Raw genomic sequence first — 12,053 nt, 5'->3', positions numbered from 1 at the left:
AGACTTTATAAATTTAAGGATTACCCATTTAAGACTAGATAAGGAGGATTTTTCTTCTGGAAGTTGTAAGCCTTTGTACCTTTTTTTTAAAAAAGGCAACAGAAGCAGAATCTCAAATGTTTAGGGCAGAGGTGGATGGATTTTAATAAGCAACAAAATTATCCTAAAAAGAGATGATCTTTTTTGAATGTCCGAGCATGCTCGAGGGATCAAGTGGCCTACTCTTACTCGAATTAATTTGTTTGTGTCCTCAAGAACTGATGCAGAACCTTTAATATCATAGAACCAGATCTCTAATATCAGAGGCCTTGCGTGTAAAGTCAGCCTGATTTTGCTTCCCTTCCTCTTCGCTCCATTTCTTAAAATGAAAGCTAACTTGTGGGGGTTAGGGGAGCTGGCTGAGGAATGTTTGATCTATGGAATTTTCATTGCTTGATTGCTCACTGTAAGTAGATCATCATTCATTGAAAATAGACAAAATAGCAAAAGATAAATAATTGAACCATTACCTAATTTAAATAAAGATTTATAAAAATGGAAAGCAGTCATAATAAAGTGTTGGTTTATTTAAAAATTAAGAGTCCCATTTAGCTGGGCAGGTTTTGTCTTGAATTCTGATACTTGAGATTTTGCAGTTTTCTTTGCTGGAAATTGTCTATCTTCGCTTCACCAAAATAGTCCAGAGAAGAATTTTGAACTAATGTAGCAAGTATGTGTCCATAGGTACCCATGCCATTTGAAGTCCACTGTTTGAGATGTTTTGGCATTTAGACCATGGGCTAGTGATTAAACTCCATTAATGTGCAACTTTATGCACACCATACAACATGGGAACACTTTTTTTATAATTTGATATAAAGCAAATGTGTTCATGTTCTCAGGAAGTATTTGAAAGACTGATATTTGAGATTTTCTAAATCCTTCATATTGAAGAATGTTCAATATAATAGTTCATGCCAATAAACAACCTGTGTCCCCAGATAGGGAAGTTTACTGGTAATTATTTATGTGAGACTTTGCAACCTGAGGCACCCTGTATTGTGATGTTAGTTGCATCATCTTCTGCCTGTTAAAACGTTTGCGGAACAGGAGTCTGTGTCTAACATTGTTATCGGGGCTTGAAATCTCAATGAGTGTTGTCAGGTTTGTTTATATGTTCTTTGCTGAACGTGGTCCATTTTTGTGTGACGGGAAGCAGAGAGTTATGACAAATGGGGTGTTTTCCATTTGATTTTGATGACACCACTTCTCATTCCAGTTGATTTTTATTTTCCAGTTCAGCTTGTAACTTGTGGAGTGTTACAAGAATCTGCATTGAATTGACTTGAATGAATTGCTCTGTCTGTCTGCCTGAGTTTCAGTAGTATAGAATTCAGTGGGAAGAGGACACTGGAACAAAGAATTGTGGACGTTTCATCTAATCACCAACAAGGTGTAATGGTGTAAATGTGTTAACTTTGGTAATGAGTAAAGCAGAGTACTCTTTGAAAGGCATGTAACTACTAAATGTTGATGTTCAGAGACATGGGTGTATTGGTGGAAGGAACACAAAATTGGCATTCAGGAGCAGCCTGCAATTAGGAAGACCGTTGGCATGTTGACCTTTCATGGCAGGGGACTGGAGTTAAGAACTGAAGAATTTAGCTCTGATGTTGAGTCCTCTAAACTCCACATGAGCTTGCTCTCTCTCCTTGGATGCTGCCTGACCTGCTGTGATCTCCAGCATTTGTTGGTTTCAGTGAAGAATCTCGCTAGGATTGTGGTTAGACCAAGCCTGGTGTACTATGTGAAGTTTTGGTCACCAAGATATTAGCTTTGCAGTACAGTCACATTTCACTAGATTGGTTTCTGGGATGAGACATTTGCCCAAACACAGGCAATATAACATGGGTCTAGACTCGAGTGTAAGAATGAGAGGTACTGTCATTGACATCAATAAGAACTTGAAGAGGCTCAATAGGATAGATGTTGAGGAGTAATTCGACCTGGTTGGGGAGCCTAGCACGTGGAGACGCAGTCTCTGGATATAACAGGTTGACAGCATTGGACTAAAAAAAAATGTCTTCATTCAGAAGATTGTGAATTTTCAGCATTGCCTATGCAAGAGGATAAAGGATGCTCCATTATTAAGTATATTCAAGGCTGAGAATAGTGATGTGGGGAGTGGGCTGGAAAGGTAGAAAATCAACGAAGATTGCATTTGATGGTGGAGGAGGCTGGAAGTCCTGTCTAGTTCACTCTTCCTCTATTTTCTAGGTGTTAGAAATCAGAAACAAATGTAGCAACCAGTGGACACCTCTGGACTAAACTAATGAGTTTGTCCTTCAGGTGTAGACTAGTTCCTTGTTTAAAATTGGGAATGTCTGGTTTCCTTCTACTCCACTCTGCCTTTCCTCCAAACCCCCTGTAATTTTATAAGTTGTCATGTTGATTGCGAATCAAATAATATACACCAATTAATGAGAATATTGGAAAAACTCAGCAGGTCTGGCAGCATCTGTGGAGAGAAATAATGTCAATATTTCGAGTCTGGTATGACCTCTTCAGGACTTTGTACGTGAATGGTGAGGCAGCAGGGTATCCTCCAATATTGTGGCCTTGAAAGACCTCTCTTCATCAGTTACCAATGGTGGCTGATACCTCCAAAGTGTGATTTGTTATCAGAAAATTCACTCCAGGGTCATAGTAATTGTTAATATTCCCTTTTTCACCCATCAGGTAACTTCGGTGGTTGAGTTTATTTGTCTGTTAATGTTTACGCTGCGGCTTTTCCATTTCTCGAAAATTACTCCCACCAAGGTGTTTTGGAGAGATGCAAAGAACATTTGTGTCATTGTCAGCATATTGGTGAGTATGTAATGTTAATAAATATAATGCTGTGTTTATCTGTGAAGCCCTGTCAAGCAAAATCTTTACTGATGGAGAGCAAACACTTCTTTAGATCTTCCAAATGCATCCCTCAGCTGGTGCCATCAAAAGAGATTATCTAGTTACTCGTTCACTAATGTTTCTGACTCTTTTTCTGAGTTGAGTATCTGTCACATGCTGACACGTAGGCAGGTTACACCTGCAATACTTACAATCCATGATTAATGTTTGATCTTAAGGTGTTGCAAACTGAAGACCAGTCATAAATAAATACTGTACTTTAGTCTTGAGACCAATAAAATAGACTATATAAATGTTGTCTGTGATTCCAATCTCTAGTCCATGTGATTTTACTTGAATTTAAAAGCTCATTGGAAGGTGTCAATACTCAGTCTGTATTCCATCTGGGTTTATTTTTGTTGTATTCCCTTCCTTCTTTTTTAATGTTTTCAATGTATGTTTTAGAGAAGCATGTTCTGGAACTGGTGAAATAGGCTGTACTAGGCTCGTCATTGTTCAATGTGACAGAATTAATGAATGACTTTTCTTTAGGATCATAATCCGTTTTGAATTTTACACTTTTTGTGTCGAGGATTAAGAGAAGTGTGTCCAAGATGAGTAATTTAAATTTAAGTGTAAAAATGAAATTTGAGCTAGCTGAGATGAATTGGGATATTATGCTCCGAGATAGATCAAGAGAAGAGCAGTGGCAAATTTCTAAAGAGGTGTTTTAGAATCCTTCGAGTAAGTACATTTCTAGAATAAGGAAAAACTCCAGGATTTTCTGTAGATTAAAAGAAAAAAGAAAAGATTTCACCTTCTAAAGGCTGAAAACTGAGCCTGTAAAGTAGATGATTAATCGATTTGGTTAGATTACATTACAGTGTGGAAACAGGCCCTTCGGCCCAACAAGTCCACACCGACCCGCCGAAGCACAACCCACCCATACATTTACCCCTTACCTAACACTACGGGCAATTTAGCATGGCCAATTCACCTGACCTGCACATCTTTGGACTGTGGGAGGAAACTGGAGGACCTGGAGGAAACCCACGCAGACACGGGGAGAACGTGCAAACTCCACACAGTCAGTCACCTGAGGCGGGAATTGAACCCGGGTCTCTGGCGCTGTGAGGCAGCAGTGCTAACCACTGTGCCGCCCGGATTTGATGTAATAAATATTTGTTTCTCAATGATCGTGATGTGTACAAATGCAGGCTGAGGGAAGAACAGCGTGAAAGTTTAATTGCTAGTGAAGCAGTACTGAGAAAACTGACAAAATTGTGGGTTCATATTTCTCTGGGCCCTGATGGATTTTTTTAAAATAGATATCTTTATTGAAAATTTAACACGTTTTTACAAACTTACAAATTTAAAAAAAGGCCAAGTATAAACATTGATATACAATTAAATCTTAAATAAATAATAACCAAAATCTATCAAACAGAAAAAAATAGATACAGAGAGAAAAAAACAAAACTCCACTAACTACTAATCTAACCTACAACTAACCAAATCTCTTACATTATTCAGGGGAAAAAAACGACGAATAACACAAATTGAGTAGTGAGATAGATGCTTGGAATGTGTTAACATCAAATCATAACAAAACCTGTGTTCGTGCAGGATTTCTCTCCCAAGGGGCCCCGGACCAGCCAGATTTGCCATCTCAATTAAATAAAAACTCTTGTTAGGATGGCCGAAATATCTCTTTGTGTAATTCAAGAAGGGCTGCCATATTTTATGGAATAATTTGGTCTTTCGGTGCACCATATTTGTAAGGAAGTCAAGGGGAATACATTCCATGATTAATCTGTGCCAATTTGAAAGTCCAGGAGGGCCCTCAGCCACCCAGTTTACCAAAATATTTTTCCTTGCACAGAAAAAGAGAATAGAAAATAATCTCTTACCGTGCATATCCAGGGAGCGTAAGTTCGAAAAGCCCAAAAGGGGAGATACTGGATCCACTCTAATTTCCGTTCCTAAGATTTCTGTCAGAGCAGCCCTAATGGATTTCATCTGGAATTTTGAGAGAGGTGGCCAGTGAGCTAGTAGATATATTGGTGCTAATTTTCCAAAAGTTGGTAGATTCTGGAAAACTTCCACTAGACTGGAAGGTAGTGAATATAATCCCTCTATAAAATTATGTTAGCTTGGTGTCCATCGCAGGAAGGTGTTGGAATTAATCATTAATGAGGTTATAACTGGGCATGTGGGAGGTCTGAAAGTAATTAGGAAGAATTTGCATTTTTGTTTGAAGTGGAAAGCATGCTTAATCAATTTATTGGAATTATTTAAAAGAATAACAAGCCCTATGGAATAGGGCAGAGGTGGGGAATCTTTTCATGTTGGAAGGCCACATTATGTTGGTTGTAATCTAATAAGGCCGCGTCCAAGAAACTTCAATTATATAACCGTTGATACGGTTAGACTGTGTAACTATTCTCAAATTTCACTTCAAATGGATACCCACAGGCTCTTGCCAACCAGCCTCGGGCGGTAGTGGCGCCAGTCAGGTGGGGATGATAACGTACATTCTAGAGTCTCATTAGAACTAAATCATGAGCATAGCAGGTGTTGAAATAGCCCTTATGACTTACCAATTTTTTAAAAATGTGGCAGTCAGTCTGTGTGGATTATTTCGTTGAATTTTCTTTTACTCTCTGGTATTTTAAAATACATTCATTTTAAGATTAAAATAAAAATAATAAAGGATGAAAAAAACATATTAATAAAAAAGATTTGTTCTGCAAAATTTGGATTCATTCAAAAGGCCACACATAATGGCCTAGAAAGGCCGCAGGTTCCCCACCCCTGGAATAGGGGATGGGGAGGAGTGTTGATGTGATGTATGTGGATTTCCAGAAGACCAGTTTCTACTCAAGGTTAAAGATTGAAAGAACCTTGGATGCTGAAAAGCAGAAAAACCCCAGAAATTTCTGGAGGTCTGGCAGCATGTGTGGCGAGAAAAGAGTTAATGTTTTAGATACAATGACCCTTCCTCAGAACTCCGTCCTGAGTCCTGCTGAGTTTTCCAGCAATATTTTTTTTTGTTTCGATTTAAGATTATTGTGCAAAATATGATCTGATTGTGTAGAGAACAGCATTAGCATGGTTGGAAGATTGGCTAGCAGAAAACAGTATGCCTGTATATAGATTTCTTTTTCAGATTGGTAGATGTGACCAGTGGGATCCCACAGGAATATGTGCTTGAATATTTTTTACAGTTTGACTTGACAAGAATGCAGATCGATTTAGCTAGATGAGTGGGGAAGCAGAAATCTGGCAGATGGAGTATAATGCGGAAAAATGTTCAATTGTCGGCTTTAGTAGGAAGAATAAAATTGAGTGACTGACAAATTCTGAGATGCACAGAGATTGAGGTGGTCTAGTGTATGTACAGTACATAATCAGGAAGGCTAATGTGTCATTATCCTTGTGAAAGGATATTAGTGAGATTACATCTCTAACACACTATACACGTTTGGCTTCATTTGAGGAAGAATGTAACTGCATTGTTCAGAGATTTATTTTCACATAAGTAGCATCCTTCTGTGGTGAAATAAGTCTGTAATTCCTTGATACTAGACTGATGCGTGGAATGAGTGGATAGTTTTATGAGGAAAGATTGAGCAGTCTGGGCTTGTTTCACTAGAGTTCAGAAGAGCAAGGGGTGATTTTGATTGAATTTTATCCTTTGCATGCCCAGGATCCTATATCATCTCTCTTGTGGGTGAGTCCAGGAAAAGGGGGCTCTGTATAAACAACTAGGGGTTACCCTTTTAGGATAGATGAGACACTTCTTTCGTGAGTGTTCTGAGACTTTAGAATTCTCTGCTCTTAGGTGGTAAATTGATAGCCTTAGATTCTTGTTTGACAAAGTAATCGAGGATAGATGAGAATGGGTGACTTGAAAACGCTCATCAGCCATGAGCTTATTGAAGAACCAAGCATGATAGGGGCCAAATGACTTTCTTCTGCTCCTAGTTTGTCCTGGAGAATGGCCCACAGGTGTTAGCCATTTATAGCACTTTGCCCAACCTTTCATGGGCATTTTCCATTCGAAGTAAGAGAGTTTGGTACATCCCAATTATTTAGGTTCTCCTCTGCCTCCCATCTCATCGTGGTCATTCCTCTCAATTGACTGACTGAACATTAACCTTTCACAGATCCTGTAGATTATTATGTATTTTAAATGCTGCAATTCTCCATTTTCAGCTCACGTTGATGGATATGATTGTATACTTGACTCTGAGAGAAACTGGATACTTTGCAGTCAGATGGTCGAGAGTTTTGAGGCCTCTGTTTTGTGTAAACTTTACTGAAAGTCGTCAGGTGAGCATTGTTTTCTGCGTGTTTAAACATCTAAACGTTTGGAGAAAATGAGGACTGTGGATGCTGGAGGTCAGAGTGGAACAGTGTGGTGCTGGAAAAGCACAGCCGGTCAGGCAGCATCTGAGGAGTAAGAGAATTGACATTTTGAGCATAAGCCCATAATTAGGATTGAGGCTTATGGCTCAAGGGGGCTGAGAGAGAAATGGGAAGTGGGGGGGGGCTAGGAGGAAGGTAGCTGGGAATGCAATAGGTAGATGAAGGTGGGGGTGAAGACGATAGGCCAGAGAGGAGGGTGGGGTGGAAGGAAGATGGACTGGTAGGACAGTTCACGAGCTCACTCCTGAGTTGGAAGGTTGGATCTAGGATAAGGTGAGAGGAGGGGGAATTGAGGAAGCTGGTGAAATCCACATTGATTCTGTGTGGTTGGAGGGTCCCAAGGTGGAAAATGTGGTGTTCTCCTCCAGGCATCAGGTGGTTAAAATTTGGTAGTGGAGGTGGCCCAGGGCCTGCATGTCTTTGGTGGAGTGGGAGGGGGAGTTAGTGTTTGGCCACCAGGTGGTAGGGGTTGTTTATCCATGATTTATCTCCTCAACTGGTTTAAAATTTGATAAGATTGCCCATTGTATTTAGGGGTGAGTGGGTTAGGTGCATTAGTCAGGGGAAATGTAGAATGTTAGGGTAGAGGAATGGGTCTGGGTGGGTTATACTTTGGAGGGTCATTGTGGACTTGTTGGGCCTAAGGGCCTGTTTCCATACTGTAGGGATTCTAGGCATTCTAAGATCAAATTGATGTGAAATATTTTGCTTTTGTTTTTGTTATAAAATGCTATGTGATGTACCACCCCAGGAACAATAACAAATACTTTCATCTGTTAGTAATGGTGTTTTCTGTGTTGCAGCTCCGAAGAGCCTTCAGGAATATTCGCAATACCCTTCCAGAGATCACCTATGTGTTTGTGCTGTTTATGTTCAGTGTTGCAGTGTTTTCTCTTATGGCTTTGAAGCTGTTTGCAAAAAGGTAAAATCAGTTAAATTTAATATAGCTGCTTCTAAACAAAGTGCTTATAAGTCACCACCTTGTCTTTTCTCCTCCTTGGAAGTACAGTTCCCAGGGTCAGACTCCAATATCTCATCCAAGTGGTCTTTCGTATAAAGTGCTCAATGAGTGGAAACTCATGAGCATACCAAAGCACTTCACAAATCATGTAGTTATATTAAAGTCAGCATCTCCTCCTTTTTGTAGGCATAGATGGTGTCATTTTTTTTCAATAAGTCATTATCTTATATCTAGAAATTGGATCAATGATTAGATACAGTTTTTTGTTGTACTATTTGTGGAAGGAATGCTGCCCAGATCATAGGAAGAATGTGCTTTTCATGTAATGCCATTCAATTTTAAATTTCCTTTTAAACTGTGTGTTTTACAGGAAACTTTCAACAGTAGAAGGAGCCCTATATTTTAGTAACTACCTTGACATTTTCTTCGATCTCTACGTGCTGGTGACAACAGCAAATAGCCCTGATGTGATGTATGTATTTCTAAGTAATTTAGGAAGTAACTTTTGTTTCACTGGTGATCAGACTACATGTGAAAATTATAGCATCTATTCTCCTATTCCCTTTGCTTCCCGAGTACCTGGGTCAATTGTGGAAGGTGGTTGATAATCTAGAGTTCTCGGGTATTGATCTTCTATCTTGGGTACAATGGTGTATGACTCTGGAGCTGTAATTGGGTCAGTTCAGTAATATATTTTTTTCAGAGCTCACAGTCAGTAAATGTCAGTTTACAAAGGCTTGGTTTTGTGAAAATTCTGATAAGTAATTTAATGCAGTCAACGGGAGTTTCAATGTATGAAGAATACATTGTTATCATTTTATAAAGATACCAAGGTTATTGTACCTTTACATGTACCCTACTTTCTTGAAATGTGAATTTTAATAATATGATTGTCTCCATTATTTTGTTTGGGTTAATTTATGGTAGACATTACCAATAATTGTTTGCTGTGGTCATGCACTAAGTTATAAACACTGTTCTTTTCAAAGTTTCGCATCTTTCTGTAATCCAGGGTTTAAATTGTAAAATTACTTCAATTATTTTTGACCTGTATAAGATCCTGCCCAGCTACAATGAGAACTCTGCCCAGTTGTAGTTTGCAAACTGTGAAATGAATGTTGAAGCACTGGAGGAAGCAAATTTAAAAAATGATATAGATGTTCCTGGAGCTGAGAGGTTACACTTATCTATCTATTTGTTTGTTTGTAGAGTTTGGGCTTTATTGGTTGGGCCAGCATTTATTGTCCAACCCTATCTACCCTCTTACATGGTGGTGAGCTGCTTCCTTTGAATGATTTCAGTCTGTCTGGTGCAGGTAAACCTATAATGTTGTTAGGGACTGAGCTCCAGGAGATTGATCAGTGCTGGATGAACGGCAATGTATTTCCAAGTCAGGATGGTGAGTGGCTTGGAAAGGAACTTGCAGGTGGTGGTTTTCCCATGTCTGCTTTTTGTCCTTCCAGATGGAAGTGGTCACTGGTTTGGAAGGTGCTGTCTAAGGGGCTTTGGTGAATTTCTGTACTGCCTCCCAGAGACGTTACATATTGCTGCTACTGAGCAACACCAGTGGATGGAGTTCATGATTATCCCAGTTAATATTGGGGAAGTTGAAATCTCCTACTATTATTACTGCTTTTTTAAACTTCTGAGATTTACCTTTAAATCTGCCCTTCTGTGTGGGAGTCTGTATCCTAGCAATGTGCTTGTCCCTTCGGTTTGAGTTCAACTTGCATGGCTTCATTTAAGGAACCTTCCCAAAGATCCATCCCACCCTGGCAATGTTTTTCTACAACCTCTACCATCAGGGAGAAGGTACAGAACCCTGAACACATGCACCAGCCGGTTTTGTAACAGTTTCAACCCTACTGTTGTTAGGATACTGAATGGATGCTCAAGCTCTTAACATTCACCTGTACCTATGTTTTTGTTTTTGCGGCCATTTACCTATTATTTGCTTATCTATGCTATTTAACTCTGTGATCTGCCTGCTTTGCTCACAAGACAAAGCTTTTCTCTGCCTTGGTACACGTGACAATAAATTCAATTCCATTCTGAGATATTATCTCTTACTGTGTTAATTGATTTCTTGATCAATGTTACATTATCCGTGCCTAGTATCTTGTGTTATGAGGGATAAATGAGCATTGTCAGATCAGGTAAAATAACCCATATCAGGGAGGAAAGAGAATAGAAAAATTGAGAGGCTGAGATAAGGAATATAGCCATCAGACTAGTTAGACTGAATGGCCTGTATGCACAGTGTGTTCTACCTAAGAATAACAGAAACAAAATAATCAAGCTACTGCTCATGTCAAATGAAGCAATTCTGAAAACTTGGAGGAAATGAGTAGGAATATATGCAATGAGTGACATGCATTATTTTTGTTTGCCAAGTGGGTCAGATGCAATATTAAATGTACTTTTTGTTGACCAATGAATTCTCCTTTTTGTTGACCATGGACAACAAGTGGAGAATACTTAGTTATGAAGAGCCACTATAAAAATCAGTCTTTCAGACTTAGTCAGAGAGGAATCTTTATTTTCACAATCTATCTTGTCGAACAGAAGTGAGCAGTTACGTGGTTGCCTGTTTTAGCTCTGCAAATGAGACCCAGGTCTCTTTTGTAGATGAGACAATCTCAACCATCCTGGAGTCTAAGCCCATACTTTGGCTCCAGTTTTATTTGCAATATCTGAAGTTGAGGGATTCGTGGAAATGATCTTTTTGAAAGCCTCCATTAGAAATTTGATCAGACCTATTGAGTAACCATGTTTGGTAATACTGATGGAGTTAGGATAACCACTTGATCATAGGGTGGATTATCTTTGATTTGGCTTAAATAATGATCTACTTGTGACAGTTATCTCTCTGATTTTATTTATTTTTCAGGATGCCTGCCTATGAAGTCAGCTGGGCATATTCAATTTTTTTTGTCATTTTTATAATAGTGAACACTTATGTCTTCATGTCTCTTTTCCTGGCTGTTGTATATAATGACTACAAGAAGCATTTAAAGGTACGTATGTATTTGCGTGCAGGACACCCAGACCAATGAGTTTAAATGGAATGTTGTTCTGCTGTTTAAATGGAATGAGATTTTTCAAGCTGACCTCTTCCTTTTTATTTCTGTTCTATGGTTAACTTGGAACATAAACATTCAGATAAGTCCAAAATATTTTTTCTTTTTAAAAAAAAAAATCTCCATCTGTCATGCAGTGTATATATATTTTTTAAAATTCCTTCTGCAAAGTTAGAGTAAATAGTGCAATAATCTTGACATTCTTTCTGGTCCTTAATTAACCCTGTTTGCCACTATGCCACATTGACCTTTTTGGAGTGCAGGTTCATAGCTCCTTGAAAGTGGAGTCGCAGGTAGATAGGATAGTGAAGAAGGCGTTTGGTATGCTTTCCTTTATTGGTCAGAGAATTGAGTACAGGAGTTGGGAGGTCATGTTGCAGCTGTACAGGACATTGGTTAGGCCACTGTTGGAATATTGCATGCAATTCTGGTCTCCTTCCTTTCGGAAAGATGTTGTGAAACTTGGAAGAGTTCAGAAAAGATTTACAAGGCTGTTGCCAGGGTTGGAGGATTTGAGCTATAGGGAGAGGCTGAACAGGCTGGGGCTGTTTTCCCTGGAGCGTCTGAGGCTGAGGGGTGACCTTATAGAGGTTTATAAAATCGTAAGGGGCATGGATAGGGTAAATAGACAAAGTCTTTTCCCTGGGGTCAGGGAGTCCAGAATTAGAGGGCATAGGTTTAGGGTGAGAGGGGAAAGATATAAAAGAGACCCA

The 12,053-nt window shown here is 39.1% G+C and overlaps 1 protein-coding gene across 4 annotated transcripts in view; it reads left to right on the top strand.

Annotated features, from left to right (window-relative positions):
- The window catches only part of tpcn3 (two pore segment channel 3), a 65,041-nt gene that overhangs the window by 18,905 nt on the left and 34,083 nt on the right, over positions 1 to 12,053 (top strand). For 3 of the 4 annotated variants that reach the window (XM_072551442.1, XM_072551452.1, XM_072551433.1), the window contains exons 4-8: positions 2,719 to 2,847; positions 7,087 to 7,203; positions 8,103 to 8,221; positions 8,631 to 8,732; positions 11,151 to 11,277. In XM_072551442.1, coding sequence (XP_072407543.1) covers positions 2,719 to 2,847; positions 7,087 to 7,203; positions 8,103 to 8,221; positions 8,631 to 8,732; positions 11,151 to 11,277 — 594 coding nt within the window. Of the gene's footprint in view, positions 1 to 1,331; positions 1,433 to 2,718; positions 2,848 to 7,086; positions 7,204 to 8,102; positions 8,222 to 8,630; positions 8,733 to 11,150; positions 11,278 to 12,053 lie in introns of those variants that run through there. The other variant, XM_072551462.1, reaches the window with a different exon arrangement.

This window comes from Chiloscyllium punctatum, chromosome 3, assembly GCF_047496795.1.
Source record: "Chiloscyllium punctatum isolate Juve2018m chromosome 3, sChiPun1.3, whole genome shotgun sequence".
Lineage (NCBI taxonomy): Eukaryota > Metazoa > Chordata > Chondrichthyes > Orectolobiformes > Hemiscylliidae > Chiloscyllium > Chiloscyllium punctatum.
The sequence above is the reverse complement of the archived record's forward strand: the minus strand, read 5'-3'. Positions and strand labels throughout refer to the sequence as shown.